Source organism: Periplaneta americana, chromosome 16 (assembly GCF_040183065.1).
Source record: "Periplaneta americana isolate PAMFEO1 chromosome 16, P.americana_PAMFEO1_priV1, whole genome shotgun sequence".
In the NCBI taxonomy this organism is placed as follows: Eukaryota; Metazoa; Arthropoda; class Insecta; order Blattodea; family Blattidae; genus Periplaneta; species Periplaneta americana.
Window position 1 is genome coordinate 89966109 of NC_091132.1, and position 19159 is coordinate 89985267.

General features: G+C 34.5%; 1 protein-coding gene across 4 annotated transcripts in view; it reads left to right on the forward strand.

Annotated features, from left to right (window-relative positions):
- The window catches only part of CDase (neutral ceramidase), a 440785-nt gene extending 427855 nt beyond the window's left edge, over window positions 1-12930 (forward strand). For all 4 annotated transcript variants that reach the window (XM_069812523.1, XM_069812522.1, XM_069812521.1 and 1 more), the window contains exon 15: window positions 12407-12930. In XM_069812523.1, coding sequence (XP_069668624.1) covers window positions 12407-12439 — 33 coding nt within the window. In that variant the 3' untranslated portion in view covers window positions 12440-12930. The remainder of the gene's footprint in view (window positions 1-12406) is intronic.
- The last annotated feature ends 6229 nt before the right edge of the window (window positions 12931-19159 follow it).

Here is a 19159-nt window from a genome sequence, read left to right on the forward strand (position 1 = left end):
ACATGTATAATTAACCATCCTGAAACCGAAAATCGCTTTTTTTTTTTTTTTGAAAATTTTGTTTGTATATCTGTCTGTCTGTCTGTTTTCACGCGATAATGGCTGAACCGATATGTATGAAAATTTGAATATAAATTAAGTTCGTTGTAACTTAGATTTTAGGCTATATCGCATTCAAAATACTTTATTTCAAAGGGGGATTATAAGGGGGCCTGAATTAAATAAATCGAAATATCTCGCTTATTATTGATTTTCATGAAACATATTGCATAGCGAAAGTTTCTTTAAAACTAATTTCCGATAAGTTGTACTCTATACAAAATTTTGATAGGACTGATATTTAATGAGATAAATGAGTTTTAAAATTACAATAACAACGCCATCTAAGGCGCTGTGCTGAAATAAAAACAAATGACTTTGTCTATAAGGGGCCTTGGACACCACAATCGAAACCTATTAAACATAGCCTAAGATAATGTTTCTGTGTTTGTATGAAGTAATATAGGAAGCTAATTAATTGTTTAATTATTATTTCACCATTGGAAAGTGTAGTTTCTCTAGATGGACATAATTCTACAATGTCATTACCAGGGAAAGGATTTATATGTAAATACATATTTACTTATAAAGCTAATATAATTTATATTTTGCATTATCTTTATGTTTCACAATGTGTAGGGTTGAAAAATCCTACTTTTATTTTCCATATTTTTCCATATTTTAGAGTTTAGTACATATTTTCGTTAATTTCCATATATTTTCCATATTTCATATAAAACAGTCCATATTATATTAGGTTTAACAATAAAACAAAACAAAATTCCATTAACTTTTAAAAATACATTTCAACAATAGAGATTTAAACACATGTTCAGTAATCCCTTTAACATCAGAGTTATTTGAAAATTAGCAGTCCTATCAACAATGGGAAAGTAAGTTACAAAACTGTATTAATTTAATTTAAAATTTTTAACAGACTTCAGTTGTGCAGCTCAACAGTTAAATGCCAGTCAGAGTACACATAGGTTCAGTTTTGTAAATCATACTATAAAGACGGTAAATATGCCAAAAGTACGTCATTCAGTCAATTTAAAATCAAAACTAACAAGTTACATTTCAGAATTTAAAGAAGATGGTTTATCAACTGACAATAAAATATTATTTTGTAATTTGTGTCAGTGTGCAGTATCATCTACACAAAAGTTCCTGGTGCAACAACACATTACAACTAGTAAACATCAGGCCAACAAACAACTAAATTCCAAGCAGAGACAATTGTTTTTAACACAACCAACAACATCGAATGTAAGATCTGAGTTTAACATCGACCTGTGCCGTTCTCTCATCTCTGCTGATATTCCTCTCTACAAACTAAAGAATAAGGTCTTCAGGGAATTCCTTGAAAAATATACTCAACATACAATCCCGGATGAGTCAACACTTAGGAAGACGTATGCTCCATCCATCTACGATGAGACAATACAGAAGATAAGAGATGAAATTAAAGATAGTTCAATTTGGGTTTCCATTGATGAGACTCCCGACAAAGAAGGTAGACTTGTTGGTAATGTAGTTATCGGTTTGTTAAGTGAACAATATTCTGAACGAATTCTTTTACATTGTGATGTTCTAGAAAAGTGCAATAACAAAACTATAGTTAAACTGTTCAACGAAGCTATGGGTATCCTGTGGCCAAAGGGTATTATGTACGATAATGTGTTATTCTTTATTAGCGATGCTGCCCCTTATATGGTCAAAGCTGGACAAGCATTATCTGTTGTATATCCTAAATTGACTCATTTTACTTGTGTGGCGCATGCATTTCATCGTGTGGCAGAAGTGGTCAGAGACAATTTCCCTAAAGTAGATTTGTTGATTTCATCAGTGAAAAAAGTATTTCTCAAAGCTCCCAGTAGAGTTAACGTGTTGAAAGACATGTACCCTGAAATTCCATTGCCACCAAAGCCAATTTTAACTAGATGGGGTACATGGCTAGAAGCAGTTGAATATTATGCCGAACATATAGACTCTATTAACAATGTTCTCCTTGCATTGGACTCTGAAGATGCAGTCTCAATTGATACTGCGAAAACAGTTACCTGTGACATAAGTGTGAAGAATGACTTAGCTCACATTCAGCATACATTTTCATGCATCATAAAAACGCTCAAAAGTCTCCAAAATAGGCACCTTTCACTATCTGAAAGTTTTGAAATTATAAATAGTACTGTGGAACAACTGAATCGTGGTAGAGGTAAAGTTGCAGATGCAGTAAGAGCTAAGGTGGACACTGTACTTTCAAAAAACCCTGGATATGAAGAACTACAAAAGGTTGTTGCTGTGATGAGTGGTGAATCAACAGTGAAGATTAACTTGGACTTATCCCCAGCAGACATTGTGAAATTGAATTATGTACCAGTTACTTCTTGTGACGTCGAACGCTCTTTTAGTCAGTATAAATCTATCCTCAGAGACAATAGAAGAAGATTCACTTTTCAGCACTTGAAAGAAATGTTTGTAACCTATTGTTATGGTAACAGACAATAAAAATTGTGTTTTGTTGAAACTACATTGGAAGATAAGGTACGTCCATTATATTTTTTGTTTAGTTTGATTAAAATGTACCAATATTTAACGTACATAGTCATTTTTTTTATAATTTTAAGTCCATATTTAATTCCATATTTTGGTAAAAATCCATATTTAATTCCATATTTTGGTAAAAATAACTACATATATATTTACATATTTCATATATTTTTAGTCCATATAAATCCGTTCCCTGGTCATTACAGTAACTTCTGAAACATATAGTAAGTAATATAAAGTATACTCATTAAAACTAAATGATACGTCAATTTTCATTAAACTATTGTTGCACGTAATAACAATTAAGAAACATGTTAAAGGAATTGTCATTGCACCAAATGATTGCTCTTTGGACCAAAATGACCGCATTTTAATTATTTAAATACAATTTAAATTAAGTAACATATTAAACGAATTATCCTTCTGTCAAACACGAATGTTCCCTGGCTCAAACGTCCTATTTTAATTATGTAATTACTTTATATTTATTTCTAACAGGTGCGGCGGAGCGCACGGGTACGGGTAGTATTGTTAATAAGACACAAAATAAACAAGTGAAAGTGCACATGTATCGTTAATTCGAGTATAGGCAGGTGTTAATCTACATTATCCTAAAATAAATAAGCATAGACAGGCTATTGCATTACAGTAATGAAAATTACAAAGTCTACTCACTAACCTTGTCAATTTTATTTCAGCGTTTTCAATTTTCTTGTTGCGTCCGCCTTTTGCACTGATAATGAATTGTTTCGCTTCTTCTTAAAGTTTCATAGCAAAATGTTACACAGTATATTCCCAATTCTGTCAGAAATTTTACACATATAATTTCCACAGACACATTTTTTCATGAAGATAGAAATTAGTTTATAATTTACAATGAGTTACGAGGAAGATCAAGCACTTATTTCATCTCTAATAAAGTCTGTCGAGGAATAAGAAGAAATCTTAGGCAGGGAAAGCAGTGAAATTGATGATGAATTTGAAATAGTGAGTTGGAATAGTGAAAGTGAATAGAGTGCAGAAGAGGAAGAAGATAAGAGTGGTGAAGTCATTCCTCTTTCTCAAATACCGTGCTACATTTATGGGAAAAATTCAAACAGAATTGTGCAAGGTTCATGGTGAAATTGTGTCTAAAGTTGTGTATAAAGAAATGAAAATTGAAAATTTGTGTTCTTGATGTTACTGTCCATAACATATTCACTGTAATTTTTTATGCTAGTAGAGTGAACAGTTAATTTAAATTAGCCTATAATACATGGTGCACCGGTTACCGTACCGGTTCCTGTAAGTTCATCATGTAAGCTTTATAAAATTTAATTCGTGTTTATAATTCTGTTCCATATATATCCAACGGTTATTTTCAATAATATTCAGTGTTGAAAAGTACATGTAAATACGAAATAATCGCACATAACAAAAAATATTTATTTTGCTTAGTATTGTTCGACATTTTATTGGTGAGGTCAAAAATAACCCCACGCCACCTCTAATAGGCTAAGTGCCACCAGTCCATGGTTAAATCTACCGACAATCTTTACTTTTCTTGAGTTCCTATTACACTTTAGAAGCCTTCGGAATCTTCGCTAAAATGTTATGAATCGAGTTTTCTGGATCAGAGACTTACACGATCTTACATTGCTTGCATTCCGTGAGGGAAGAATCTGGTCCGAGGAAAATAGTGGTATTTTTGCCGGGGGCTCTCGTTCAGAGTTCTTCTAAGTTCTTTGTGTTTCAACAACTTCAATCCTGCTTAAATTATATTGTCCTTGGTTGTGTTTGAGCTCGCCATTCTCAGTTTCAGTGACAATCATGACAACATTAGGGCGGACAACCTTACTTGTCCTTACATCTAAATAAAACCTCACGTGATTTGTTCTCAAATATTTAAGCAGCTGAAAGCATGAAGGGATGGGATGGTAGGGTAGGAGACACCAGCCAACTTTAAGGGCACAGATCATACAAGGCGCAAGTTCGAGCGAGCTGTGAGAGATCCGCTTTTTCAAAACAGACTTCGGATCTTGTCAGGCTCGACAAACTTGAACCGAACATAGAGCTTGAAATGCATTACAGTAATAAGCATTACTACCATTCTGTATATTATGTCAAAGAATCTAAAATTATGATAAAATATACACCTCAAAATCAAATTATATTAAAAAGCTGAGATTTTTTAGAGTCTTCAGTACTGAAGTACGTTAAAAGTATTATTACACTGTAATGCTGATGTAAGAATGTGAAATATTTTTCCCAGGAATTAATTTTTAAAATTGTTTTTGTAATTAAATAAAAATTTTACATAAATCACAGAATCACCGGCGTGGCTCAATCGGTTAAGGCGCTTGCCTGCCGGTCTGAAGTTGCGTTCAGGCGTGAGTTCGATCCCCGCTTGGGCTGATTACCTGGTTGGGTTTTTTCTGAGATTTTCCCCAACTATAATGTGAATGCACGATGATCTATGGCGAATCCTAGGCCTCATCTCAACAAATATCATCTCGCTATCACCAATTTCATCGACGCTAAATAACCTAGTAGTTGATACAGCGTTGTTAAATAACAAACTAAAATTAAAAAATATATATACATATAATATAGTCCAAGGTAATCTTTATATGAAACAACGAGTCAAAGTCAGGATAGGAAAAAAATGTCAGAAGGAAACGAAATAGGGAGAGGAGTACGTGAAGGATGTCCTCTATCACCTTCCCTGTTCAACGTCTACTTAGAGTATTTAGTGAAGAACTGTTTTCAGAACATGGGAGGTGTGATAGTAGTAGGAAGACAAAGTGCATAGGATTTGCTGATGATATGGCGTTGTTAGCAGAAGAGGATATTATACAAAAGGATATGCTACTGGAGCTAAATGACAGCTGTGACCAGTATGGAATGAAGATAAATGCAAACAAGACGAAGACGATGTACGTAGGAAGAAAAACATAGAAAGTAGACCTACGAATTCGAAATGAGCAGTAGGCAAGTGGAAAGTTTCAAATACTTGGGATGTACTATAAACAGTAACATGAGCTGCTGTCAGAGAGTCAAAGCAAAGGCAAAGAAAGCTTTTAATGGAAAAGGAGCATCTTCTACTGGTCTGTGAAAAAATAACTAAGGAAGAGACTAGTGAAGTGCTTTGTGTGGAGTGTAGCATTTAATGGAGCAGAAACATGCACATTGCGACGAAGTGAAGAGAATCGGCTATATGCACTTGAAATGTGGATATGGAGAAGAATGAAGCATATGAAATGGACAGACAGAATAAGAAACGAAGTAGTGTTGAAAAGAGTGTGTGAAGAAAGAATGGTGCTGAAACTGATCAGGAAGAGAAAAAAAATTGGTTCGGTCACTGTCTGAGAAGGAACTGGCTACTGGGGATGCAATTCGGTGCAGAAGAAGATATAAAAAATACACGACATTAAGATTTATTTATTTATTTACTTATTTGTTAATTAATTAATTTATTTATTTATTTATTTATTTATTCTGGTGTAGTTAAGGCCATCAGGCCTTCTCTTCCACAACACCAGGAATACAAATACAATAATAGAAATAAACAGAAAAAAATACACTATACACAAAGTAAAGCTACACAAGAAATAAAGAGAGAGAGAAAAAAACACTATAAACCAAGTAAAGCCACACAAAAATATACACAGGTTGCAGTCACATAAACTTTAAATGACTGATTAAGTATGGATCGCATGAGAAGATAAAGAGGAAGACAGAAAATGGGAAAGACTGGGGAAAGCTGGGTTTTCAGTGAAAGGCCTGTCCTTGAACAGAATACTATGAATGAATGAATGAATATTATAGTTTAGTTTAAAGATTATCTTATTAAGAACGGTCAGTAAAGAAATAAAACTCGTGAGATATATGAATTCATTCTGACATGTTAAAAAAAATATATATATATATATTTTTTTTTCAGATAGTATGCAATGTAATAGTCTATAAAGAAAAATGTATGTCCCTAAACTTATATCTCACCTCTTAAAATATTACTAAATTATCATTTATAACGCTGTAAAATTACGTGGAATTATATGTGTAACAATTTATCAGCAGTTCAAATATTAATTTATAATGATTTTCCCTTGCATTCAGTTACAACACCCCTTAAGATTTTGTCACACTTGTCAGGGGTTCGATACTCGAATCCCACATCTTTCGGCAAGCATGAAAGTCATGGGGGGGGGAAATAGAGTGAACGAAAAGATTAAGATCTGTCTTCACATATAAGATCTTTATCGATATCTTAGAGATCAATCTCTTTTGATTCTTTCTCACTTCAGTGACAAAGTTGAATATGTATTTACGATTTACTTAGCTTAGTTAGAAGCCATTAATTCTTCATGGATTTACAGATGACCAGGGTATATGTGTCGTGAACTCAGCAAAGCTGCTCCCTTTAATACAGAAGCGAATATTCGGAAGCTTATATTGTACGACATTGTACGTGAGCAGTGAACCCAATATCTGTCAGCTTGTTTGCTTTTCGTGTTTAAGAAGTTTTTTTTTCCTTGTTCTACATAGAAATGCGTTATTTCCGGAGAAATCGAAAGCAGAAGCTTTCGTTCTCTACTTCATTCTAATATATCGTTTGCAGTGAAATTTCTTGCTTGATGCTCTTTGAACTCCGAAAAGAGGATAAAAATTAGACGCTTGCGCAGTATGGCAAAGACGCATTTTTGTTCGTTTCATATAGGGAATAAGTAACTCCAAAATTTTCATCAAAGTCTCATTAGTGTTTTAAAATTTAATAAGTTTCGTAGCAACTACGGAGGTCTGAACATGATGGGTCTTTACTTTCAAAAGATAAACCGCTGTGGTTCCAAACTCGTACATATTACTAACTTTTATTGGTTTCTTGAATCCCACCTGTCTTATATTGTGAAGACTTACTTTTCAACTAGAGAAAACCTTCAAGTTGGAATGGTGTAGGCCTACTATAATTTCTGTTAATTTTCACCTGTACTTTTTTATATAATTGCTGAAAATTTTGTTAATTTTTTCCTATAGTTTTTTAGTTAGAAAAATAAATATTTTAGTAATCACAGCAAGCTAAGCTAAGAAATGATATCTTATTCTGTGTCAGGTTCGATTGCGCAAAGCTAAGTACAATGGCAAGAATAGCCACTCGTCCACAGTGAATTATGCATGTCCACGCTTGCTTATTGTGTGTACTGTGGCAGCAATGTTCGCCTATTACACGTGAAGATTAATGATCAGAGCTAGAAAATTGGTACCAAAACAGTTAAGTCGTGTGAGCTCGGACTATATCTCTATCGAATGAAAAGTAATAGCGCATCTCTCAATGTCAGTGGACCAGAACGAAAAACATGTACAGCAGGATGATAACTAAACATGTGCTCCAATCGTTCAAAGTCTTAGGACAAGAAAATAATAAACGAATAATATAAAAATAAACAATAATTTATAATTATAAAGTTCGTATATCTCAAACTAAAATAATTGACACATATTATCACCATTAAATCGAGAAAAATTCGTTCTGGTACCGGGAATCGAACCCGGGACCTCTCAGCTCTGTGGGCTGAGGGCTCTTTCCAACTGAGCTATGCCGGGAAACGATCCACAGTGCCGGTCGAACTCCTCTCATTGTACTGTTTTACGGCCTACTACCGGCACCGTGGATCGTATCCCGGCATAGCTCAGTTGGAAAGAGCCCTCAGTGCGCAGAGCTGAGAGGTCCCGGATTCGATTCCCGGTGTCGGAACGAATTTTTCTCGATTTAATGGTGATAATACACATTGACTACTTCATAGTAGTATTAAATATGTTTTGTTCTAGGTCACAAGACGTTACTAGAGCAAAATACGACACAGCGTTTCTTACTATCATCAGGTGAACAACTACTTTGTGAATATAATAGTGTATCTCGTATGCGGCACATAATATTAAACCTATAATTATTGTTTTCAAAAAATGTTTTCATTCCTATTGTAATGACAGCTAGGAAGTGCGTTTCGTACAGTAATTTCGATGTTGAACTTGGACTTAACGCAACCGAATGCATATCAGCACGAGACGAATAAACTTGTTACACAGTCCTGTTTGCATAATTATTACTTTAATATAGGGCAACTAACATTATGCATTATTTTTTTATAATTATGGTTTATCTTTTTTCAAATTATGCTTTATTATGATTTATTTTAACACAAATAATACATAATAATGTATTTTATACCAATAAACTTAAGTCAAATAATGTTTATGTATATCATCAAACTGAATTTTTTTATCACTAATCTTAGTTTGCAGGATAAGTATTAAGTTTATAAACGGATACACTGTAGGCAATCTAGTCATCCTTGTCACTGTCACTCGCACTCTCCAGATGAACAACATCCTCTTGAAGTTCATTTTGATTAATTGCAAGTTGTAAGTGAGACTAGATTTTCTTCTGTCAAACATGACTCTTTAGAGTTCAAAACCCAATTGAGAGTTGAAAAGCTTCTGTCAACTGAAGCAGATGATGTAGGAACCATAATTGCCTTCATTACCAGCTTACTTAGGATGGTATCTTGGTGGAATGTTTCTGCCAGAAGGATAAGGCAGAAGTTGAAGAAAAATTTTATCCTATACCATTGCTGCATATGTTGATATTTCTTCTACTGAAACATCAATGGCAGAGAAACGTTTCAGTTCACCTGAAGTAAAACCAGAAAAAATCTTCTCGGTACAGCTAATTTTGGATCTAAATTCTGAACTTCCTTCCAGAAATTTAGAGCAGGATGACGTTCATTCATATATCCTGCCAATTTTTTTACATGTTACACCTGAACTTTGAACCATCTGAAGAACTGATGATAGAAGACCCCAGAGCTTTGTTGAATCTTGATTATCTGTTTCCAAAACCTGTATTTATTGCAGAGTCCATCACATATTTTAGATATAGCTGTGAGTTGAAGTACAAGTTCTTCATTTTCAACAAGTCGCTTTAAGTTTGTTACAGAAGCACTGCCCTCACCATCTTCCAAATAAATTAAATGTTTGACTGCATTGAAATTGATGCAATGATATTTCCTGCCTTCAGCCATGTTCCCCAATGAGTTATCACAAGAACTGGACGTAGAACAAATATTCCTGCTTCTTTTAGGCAGTCCAGCAATCCCTCCCTCCTGGCTGGAGTTTTCGCTAAAGCAGGCTTAAGAGCTGCAATAAATTCATCAGCAATTTTATTGAAAATCTAATCTCTTCAGCACAAAGATGCAATACGTGAGCCCAACATGTAGAAATGTAAAAGCTGAGGTCCAACTCCAGCCAGTCGCCTGCCAGCAGAAAGCATATATGGTGCATTGTCTGATATTAGAACAATAAAATTCCATCTGTGAACACCAATAAGATCTAGTGCATCAAGTATTAAAGTTACTATAACATCGGCATTGCAGAGTTCAACAATTTTGGTTTTCACAAGACTGGGGTTTTCATTCACAACACTCAGCGGAGCAACAAAAACATTCACCACCTTACATTTCTTCATATCTGTTGTTTCATCAACCACTAGATAGACAGAATTTCCCTCACATTTTGACTTAGTTTCCTGGAAGTCGTCATCAGCACACTTTGCAAGATACCTTCTTAGAGTGGTTTCACTGGTAGCCGGCTGCATACATGTAGCTGTTGCTATCCACTGACGAAATCGTTTTTTTGTGAGAGATATGCGATGAAATACCATCAGAAGTGAATGCTTCCAGAAGATCTTTCATATTATCCTTGGATTTTTCTATACGTTGGTATACTTGAAGTATCGTACTGGTACCTATGCTGCTAGGACCACCTGAAGTGTGACTTTACTTTGTTTATAGTGTGATTTTTCTTTTTATTTCTAGTATTGTATTTGTATTTCTGGTGGTGTGGAAGAGAAGGCCTAATGGCTTTAACTACACCAGAATAAATAAATAAATAAATAAATAAATAAATAAATAAATAAATAAATAAATAAATAAATAAAATATTATTATTATTATTATTATTATTATTATTATTATTATTATTATTATTATATTAAATACATTTCCTAAACAGCGATTACCTAGAAAACAAAATATACAATTTACAAAAAAAAAAAAAATAGTTCATATTACACGGGTAATTTGCTATGAATAGTAAATTAATGCAAGAAAGAGAAAAATAAATTCCAATGCAATGTCTTATGTCAGGTAATTTCTTAACAGTACAATGCAAGTAAACAAAAATTGGTAATTATAGATGATGGCAAATTAAAAGCCTTACAAAAATCAATGAACTGTTTCAGGATGGGTCCTCTTGCTTCGAACATCAAGCCTATTGCTTCTGTCTGTTGTAGTAGATAGTTCTCTTGGTAATATGGGATAGCTGACTCATAGATTAACTGTTTTTCCTTATGGACATCTTGCGTTTGGCTCTTGTAAGCCTCGAAACGAACTGTAGGATCAATTACAAAACCTCTCAGAAATTGTCTTAGAATACGATCATATCTATCCTACGAGTGCTGCCGTTGGTTGATAGACCATGAACCTCTTCGAAAACAGTAAACCCATTGTTACGCAGTGCTTGAGCAATGGCGCTTCTTACTTTGTGGTGTCTAGTATTGCGCAAAGTCTCACCATGTGGGTGAGAACCGAGGACGTGTGGGAGAGTTTATATTTTGCTGCCGTTGTGATGGTAGCGGTTGTTGTCCATAGTCCTTCCTGGTATGATACGAAATTGCTGCTACGCTTCCAGTCATCTTCAAAACGGCACGCCATTAGCTGCATGTTAGACTTTTATGATGAGTTATCCATCGATTAGCAGGGGGATGTTCTGTGAAGAGTTGAACGCCCTTTCCTTTGTGGGGTAGTGAATTTAATAATAATAATAATAATAATAATAATAATAATAATAATAATAATAATAATAAATTAATAATTATTATTATCATAATCATAATAATAATGTAGTTAATTCACTTCTCAGCCATTTACAGTTTAAATTCTAAAGAGCATTCATTTGTGAAGAATATTACAAATTTCATCGAATAATTTGTAAATTACATTTCACGAAAAACATCATGCTCTCTCTCTCTCTCTCTCTCTCTCTACACTTGTTATTATGACTCTTAAGCACTAGAAAAATGTATATAAAATCTATAGTTGATTGATGGTGCTAAATATCGAACTCTGTCGGAAGAAGAGACTTCCCTCTTAAGATGGTATAACGTGTGATGGCATCACATGATTCAAACAAGAGTTACGTAAAAGTCGCGGATGATGGATCGGCCTTTGGTAATAAGTACCTCGCAACATTAAGAGGATTAAGAATATAGCCTAATGAAGAACGTGCTTTGCATCGGTGAGAATTTCCTGTGCTGGAGGAAAACAATTATTATTGACTATAAAATTACCGCCCATAACTTCTTGACTATATAATTGATTTGAGGAACTTTGAAATTTCAGTTACTATTTTAACTTATGGCAAAATATTATGTTGCACTTTATTCATGACAACCATAATTTACGGAAACTAAAACTGTTTACGCAACCACTCGAATATGCTTATTGCTTCTTGTCATTTAACAGTACATGGCTTCCAATGCATTCCAAGCTATAATAAATTGAACGTAGCACCATTCAGTAGCCTGTCCAAGAAACTAACTGATGCGTATTAGATGTAAACTTGTAGCTTTTAAAAATTACACATTTATTTATAATAAAAAGAATTTTTCTTACTTAGTAAAATGAGTTTGCTCATTTATTCTTAATTTCTTTCCAGGAAAATGATTATGTAATTCTTTTAAACCATTATAGGGCCTACATGATATTTATCTTTTTTTTTTCAGGTGATAAATCCACGGTCTGGTTACAGAGGCTAGTGACAAGGAGCGCCCTTAGCATTCAACTTGTGATACATTGTGATGCACTGACCTGTTCACACACAGGAACTCAACTCTTCTTGCCGCACGCACAAACTTCAATCCTGCAGATGTGCTAAGCGTGGAACAAATATTTCGAGAATTGTGTTACAAGGAAATTCAATCAGTGTTTGTATCTAGCCTTCCATTTCACGGATTACTGTTAACTTTTTATTCTATTGTGCGGAAAGGCCAATACCTGCGAGATAAACTGAGAATGTGAGTGCGCGTTTGTTTGTGCACTTGATATTCATGTGATTGTACAGAAACTCTGTATGCAGTTAACGATCTTTTTTGTTAGAAATGCTTGGCAGTGAAATTCTCTCTCTTGCTCTTCCTACCGTACATACGACCAAACTTTACCTAAGCTCAAGACTACAAAATAACTCCATACTGGTACTGAAAAATGTGAAGTGTTCAACATGAAAAATAAATAATATAATGTATGAGAATGAAGTGTTGTTTAACCTCTTCATCTGATTTTATTATGGCTCGGAACGAGACGGTACACTAGAAAATTCTCTGTATTTAGGCTATACTTGTGTACGAGTATTTAGAAGGAATGAAATGTCAAGATGCATAGCATTTGTCAAATGATTTCACTATTAGGAATATTTCATTATTTAATGCAATGAGCACTTCACTCATGCCATTTGGCTTAAGGATGAAGGAACTTTGTAAAATGTTATAACATTATAACGGACAAAACAAGATGAAAGATAACTAGGTGAGTTAAAAGTTCTACGATTATAGAAGTTGTCTTGCTTTATATAGATTAGGTTAGGTCACGGTGGCTAGGGGCGGGTTAGGACGACCCTTTGCACGTCGGCCACACTAAGGTCTATTATGCACCCCGAATTTATGGGATGAGTGAGGATGAGGGTGTACCAGCCCACCGGTCGCATGCGATACCTCACCCGTTCACCCAATGGGGGCCTTCTACCCCATCGTCCTAAGTTCATATTGGCAAAGTAATCAAGCAGCACAGGATATATTCCAACGGCCCTTCCAAGGTTTCGAAGCGCCCTTGGAAGTGCTCTTAAGGAATGAATCCTGGCAGAGATTTTGCGGAAGGCTGGGAACCCAGGAACAGTTGCGGAGAAGACGCTCCCTCCCGTAAGCGGATGAAGACATCCGTCTTAACCTGAATATGTCTTTGAAATGGATGAAGAAGATGAATTATATAAAATCTAAATTCATTTTCTACACGGTATGAGAAAGGAAATGGACCGTGGCAATGAAAATTCCGACCCCGTATTTGCCTAAGTAAGTGTAGAAAACCATGGAAAAACCAGAGTGAGGTTGGTCGGTCCGGGAATCGAACCACGGACCTTCTGAATGCGAGTCCTATGCCGAACGCATGACCCAACTCGCTCGGTTGCTTCCTGTTATCTCTCCCATATTAAGTTTCTGTAAGACCTTCTCAGATTTGGAGATGGTTAAGTACAGAGGCTGCAATTTAGACTATCTAATAGGCTATATCAATACGGTGAAAGTATTTGGAAAGCACTCGTGTTCTGTACAGAATGAAAATGTGAGACATTCCTCCATCCGCCACCTCTCTGGCAGAGAATTGCCTTCTGTTTAGAAGTGATATTCTGGAATCTCTGAGTCTGTGTCTGTGCACTTTTTGCAATAAGCCTGTTAGGTAATCTATGATGCAGTACGTAAAGCAGGAGCTTTTTACTTTTGTTAGTAACTGTATTAGCTATTTCGTTACCCATGATGCCGCAATGAGACAGTATCCAATGAAAGGCACAATCTTGTTACATTCATACAGGTGTTTGGTCATATTTTCTGCATTCTACTCGTATTATCCGCAATATTTTGTAACACACATTATTTGCGTTTTATTTCTGTGATCTCCATTTTCTCTTTCATCACCTCACCCTAATACGTAATTAAATACCGGTATCGTTTAGGTCACAAAGTAACGCGGAAATATTAGCCCATACTACGGAATACGAAAAAGGTGATTGTTCCAGATGTGTCCTATAACAAGAGTTCGTATATGTAAATTCGTGCAAAAAAGTTTTTATGCTCGACCATGCCGAAATGTAGTAATTATACACCTGGTAGCAGTCCTTTAATGCATGTCATTAAAGTACACCTATTCATTAAAGTTCAGGTTTTCGATTATTCTCGGATATGCAATCGAAAGACAACGAGAGAAACGTCACGGAGGCTGGAAATCCAATACTGTTGCAGAAGGTTATGTTCTGTTATTATAATAATTAGCGTTAATTGTAAATAATATTCAAATAAATTCAATTTGTCATCTCGTTTTTCAATTCTAAATCAATTTCCAGGTTATATCAAAATTAGTTCATGTTATTCTCTACATACATCAAGGTCAATGTCATTATTGTTCATCGGAAAAATCAATACTTTCGCGTCTGCGCACATCTCACAATTTACGAGCTGTGCACAAGGTCACTTCCGATCTTCAGTCAGATACAAATAAAATGAATACTTCTGAATAATTTCAAGTTAGAAATATGGTCGAGCATAAAAAGTCGTATGAAACTTGCCTATAATGGTAATTAAGACGCTCGTATGAAAATTATGAAACTCGCTTGCGCTCGTTTCATAAACAAACATACTCGCATCTTAATTACTATCATTATAGGCTCGTTGCATAATGTACTATTAATTCACAGCCGTGATTTAAATTTTTTTAAATCTTTCTCTCCATGACAATTAACACATTAGTAACAATAAAATTCATACATACATTCATTCTCTTAGTTATAACTTCTTCACAAACAATACATTACAAAGAAAAGGTGTAAAATTTAGAATCGAATTTACGTACAAATAATGAAATTTAGATACCAGTAACGGATAAAATAATGTATAGGCCTAGCACACAAGAGTAAACAGATTTGATGTGCTCGTAGAAATATCACACTTGGCTTCGCCTCGGGTGCTAAATTTTCTACACGTGCGTAAATTCTAATTTTACCCTCCTATACTATAAAAGTATTTACTTCAGCCACAATATTAAATATGGAAATAATCGTGAAATAGAAAAGAAACTACATTCATTCTTCTGTATTGGTGTTACTAATCGTAGAACACTAGGAAAGTAAGTCCTTGTTGAAGTTCGACGAAGTAATGGTCCTACCTGCCAAGCTGTATGTAAGTGAAAATTGGATTTCGAGGCGAGAAGATGAGACAGAAATTAAAAGAGGCAAAATGAAAATTATAAAATAGATAATAGTTTGTACGTTTCTCAATAGAAAAACATAGGAATATATTAGAATAGCAGTTGACATCCAAAGAATTCGTAAAGCAATAAAGGAATCGGAATACTCATTTAAACTGCTTGATATTAAATGCTATTCCAAAAACAGTTTATAAATAGACCTACATACAACAAAGTAGATATGTAGAAAGAACAAAAGAAGATAGTGAGATCAATAATTCTAATTGGAGGTGGAACAGATCTAAGAACCTAGAGCAGTGGTGACCAAAGCGGGTGTCGTGATTACATCGTGTAATCACAGACATTCAAACGGGTACGAGGAGTTTCCTGTACGTTGCCGTGTGTTTCATTCACGTACTGAAGGCAAGCAGTGGCGGTATCATGTCGCGCTACAAATTCTGTCTCTACAAGCTGTAAGAGGTGGTTTCGTAAATAATGAGGAGAAATTTTTTGTTGTTCTGTTGGACAAAATGTAATGTTTACTTTGCTGAACAGTTCAATTAGGAGTATGTAGAAATAATTATTGCCACGCTGAGTAAGGTATTATTATTATTATTATTATTATTATTATTATTATATTATTATTATTATATTATTAATAATACTGACCACTAAGTATGTGTTTCTATAAATTCTCCTGTGCGTGCATGATTATTGATGTTTTTAGATTTTCTCCCTAGAAGAATAAAATTACTAGGTTTTATCTCAAGTTTAATCTTCTTAATGTTTAGATGAGGGTAACTATTTATTAGTTATTAATTTAATAATAATATTGTAGAAAAATGATTCTATATTATTTGCCAACGAACTGTTAAACGCCAAGAATTGACATGTCTAAATCATAGCCAGAAAGAAAAAGATTAGATAAGTAAATGTAAGGAAGTCAGTTACCTAATGGGGTTTGAAATACCTATCTCGTGCTCTAAAGCCGTTTTATAGAATAAAATTTCTCAAAAGAGTAATGATTAAAATAGCTTAAATAACTTGTTCATAAGATGTTTTAATTTTGAAAATCTACGAATTTCTCGACCAAGTATCGAAAGAAGAATTTAGAAAACTCCTGATTATATTCAAGAGGAAGGTTAAAAAAAGAAGCAAGGAAAATCGTATATTATTCACTGGCTCTTGATGACAGCAGTGACATTACTGATACAGCAAGGCTTGAGATTTTTATCGCGTGATTGATTAAGATGTTAGTACAGGAACCACCACTGGTTGTAGTTTTCATGCCAAGTACCTTTCTTCCGTCTTCTTTCTTCATAGGCTGTCTGTCACATTTAATGACTGCAGCTCGAGTTTTGGTCACCGCTGACATAGAGGAAGCCGTAACGCAAAGGATGATTATGATTACGATGAACATTGTTCCTAAATTCTACCATACCAGGATTGATTTTATCAATATGCAATTCGAGCATGGGTAGCAAGGGAAAGACAAGATTGGGATGAACATAAATCCCGTGTAATACCTGTCACATAGAAGTCTGTGTTTACTTCGGAGCAGGCGATGTAAGTCGCGCATTGCGATATTAACAGGCAAATAAGTCTACTAAAGAGAAGAAAAGGAGTGTTATGACTATAGGCTATTGTGACTATAATCTTAATTTTGCGTGAGAGTCTCTCGTAAAATGTAATACGAATTTGAACATCAACAAAATTGTTGTGCTATTTGATCCGTTGTTAGACTACCAATCTTTGTGAAGATTACGAATCAAAAAGAGACATTCATATGCAACAAGGCCTCTTGGACTTGCGTTCAACACAACTCCAGACCACCACTAAATAAAATATGACAATGGGCGTGAACCCTATGAAAAAGAGGTAAATATTTACACCTGTACTGAGAGTCAAAGTATAGTACAATCGAGTGCACTGATCGTCGGACGATACAAACAAATGCTACCTACCACAAGCCCTCTCCAAATGTACGATTGGCAGTTGCAGTCTGTAGGTCTCATGTGCATTGATGGTCGGAAGATGTGAACAACAAATTATTTTTCTTTCCCGAGCACAAGGACAACCAATAAGGAATTTGGCAGACAGCTTTGTTACCAGTGTGAGAAGGAGGGAAATCAGTGGTGGAATTATTGGCTAAATGTTTCCGGATAATGAATAATGAATATTTTATGTGGAGTATCATAGGCCCTATAATATAATTGAATCGGTCATTGCAGAAAGGGGATAAGTCATAAAATCTTACTTTTGAGATAATCAATAAAAACTGTTTTCTTCTTCCAATACTGGAGTAATCATTATCAATATTTTTTTTTACTTTGTTTATGAATAGTGAAGTATAGTACATCATGTTAAACATCTGACATCTCAAACACTTTTGTTTAAAGTTGTTTAATCGAACCATGACTTATCCCCTTTCTGCAAGGAATTGTTAAATATAAAAAAATATATATATAATTTACAATTTTGGGCTAATGTAATATTTGAAAACAAACTAAATGTTAATAATTACAATGATAACGATGTTTTTGTGTGTAATTTCTATATTACTGTCACCATTTACATAATTATTTTTACATTTTAATCATTATTCCTACTACAGGAATGAACCAATATGTGATTTTATATCACAGTTTTAAATCAAAACTCTACTTTTAAACTAATACTTAAAAACTGCATATTGGAGACCACAATAAAAAATACACTAAAGTACTACACAAAATCATTTGTTTCAATTTTTACAGAGTGTATTGTTAGACGTTGGAAGCCACGTCATTTGTAGATTCCTTGTCACAAGGTGGCCAGTTCAGGATCTCTTCGTAAAAGAAAGTGTGTTCCAATGGTATGTATTGCCTTACTTTCGATACGCCTCCAAGGTTTTTTGTATTAATGGGAATTTTCCATTTGTATGCTTTTGTGTAGGCATTACTATGAGTCCAGAACCTGGTTTTTTCATACAGAATCTGTGTTTCCTCATTTCACTAGGCCTACCAATGAACAAATTGGTAGTCACACATCCTGGATCATCTTTAGAGTAAACAGATTCACTGAATTGTGCTGAAGAAAACATATTTTTATCTTTCCCTTTCTTCCTCAGTGTGGCTAATGAGCAGGTGGTTTCTTGTAATGCTCTGGCCACCAGTATTTAAAATTCAAAATATCATCAGTAGTAACTGATTCTACAGAAAATCTGCTGTCTCTGTTTGCCTGGTAGATCAAGGTATTGTATTTGTCTGCCACATATACCCTATCTGTCTTCCTTAGTTTGCGCTTCACTACACCAAAGTTGCGGCCACAGGGAAGAAATGGATGGCCTCGTTGTGGAAAATAATGAGTGATTTTGTTAAATCTCCCCATTTGGGTCAGTGCAAGCAACAATCAAATTAAGGTATGATTCTTATTTTGCTCTCCACAGTTATCAGAGAAAAGATACAATTCATTTTCTGAAGAAGGGACATTATTTTCAATGTAGTTCAGAAGGAACACACTTCATTTGAAGATTTGTGGCCTATACCTTCATG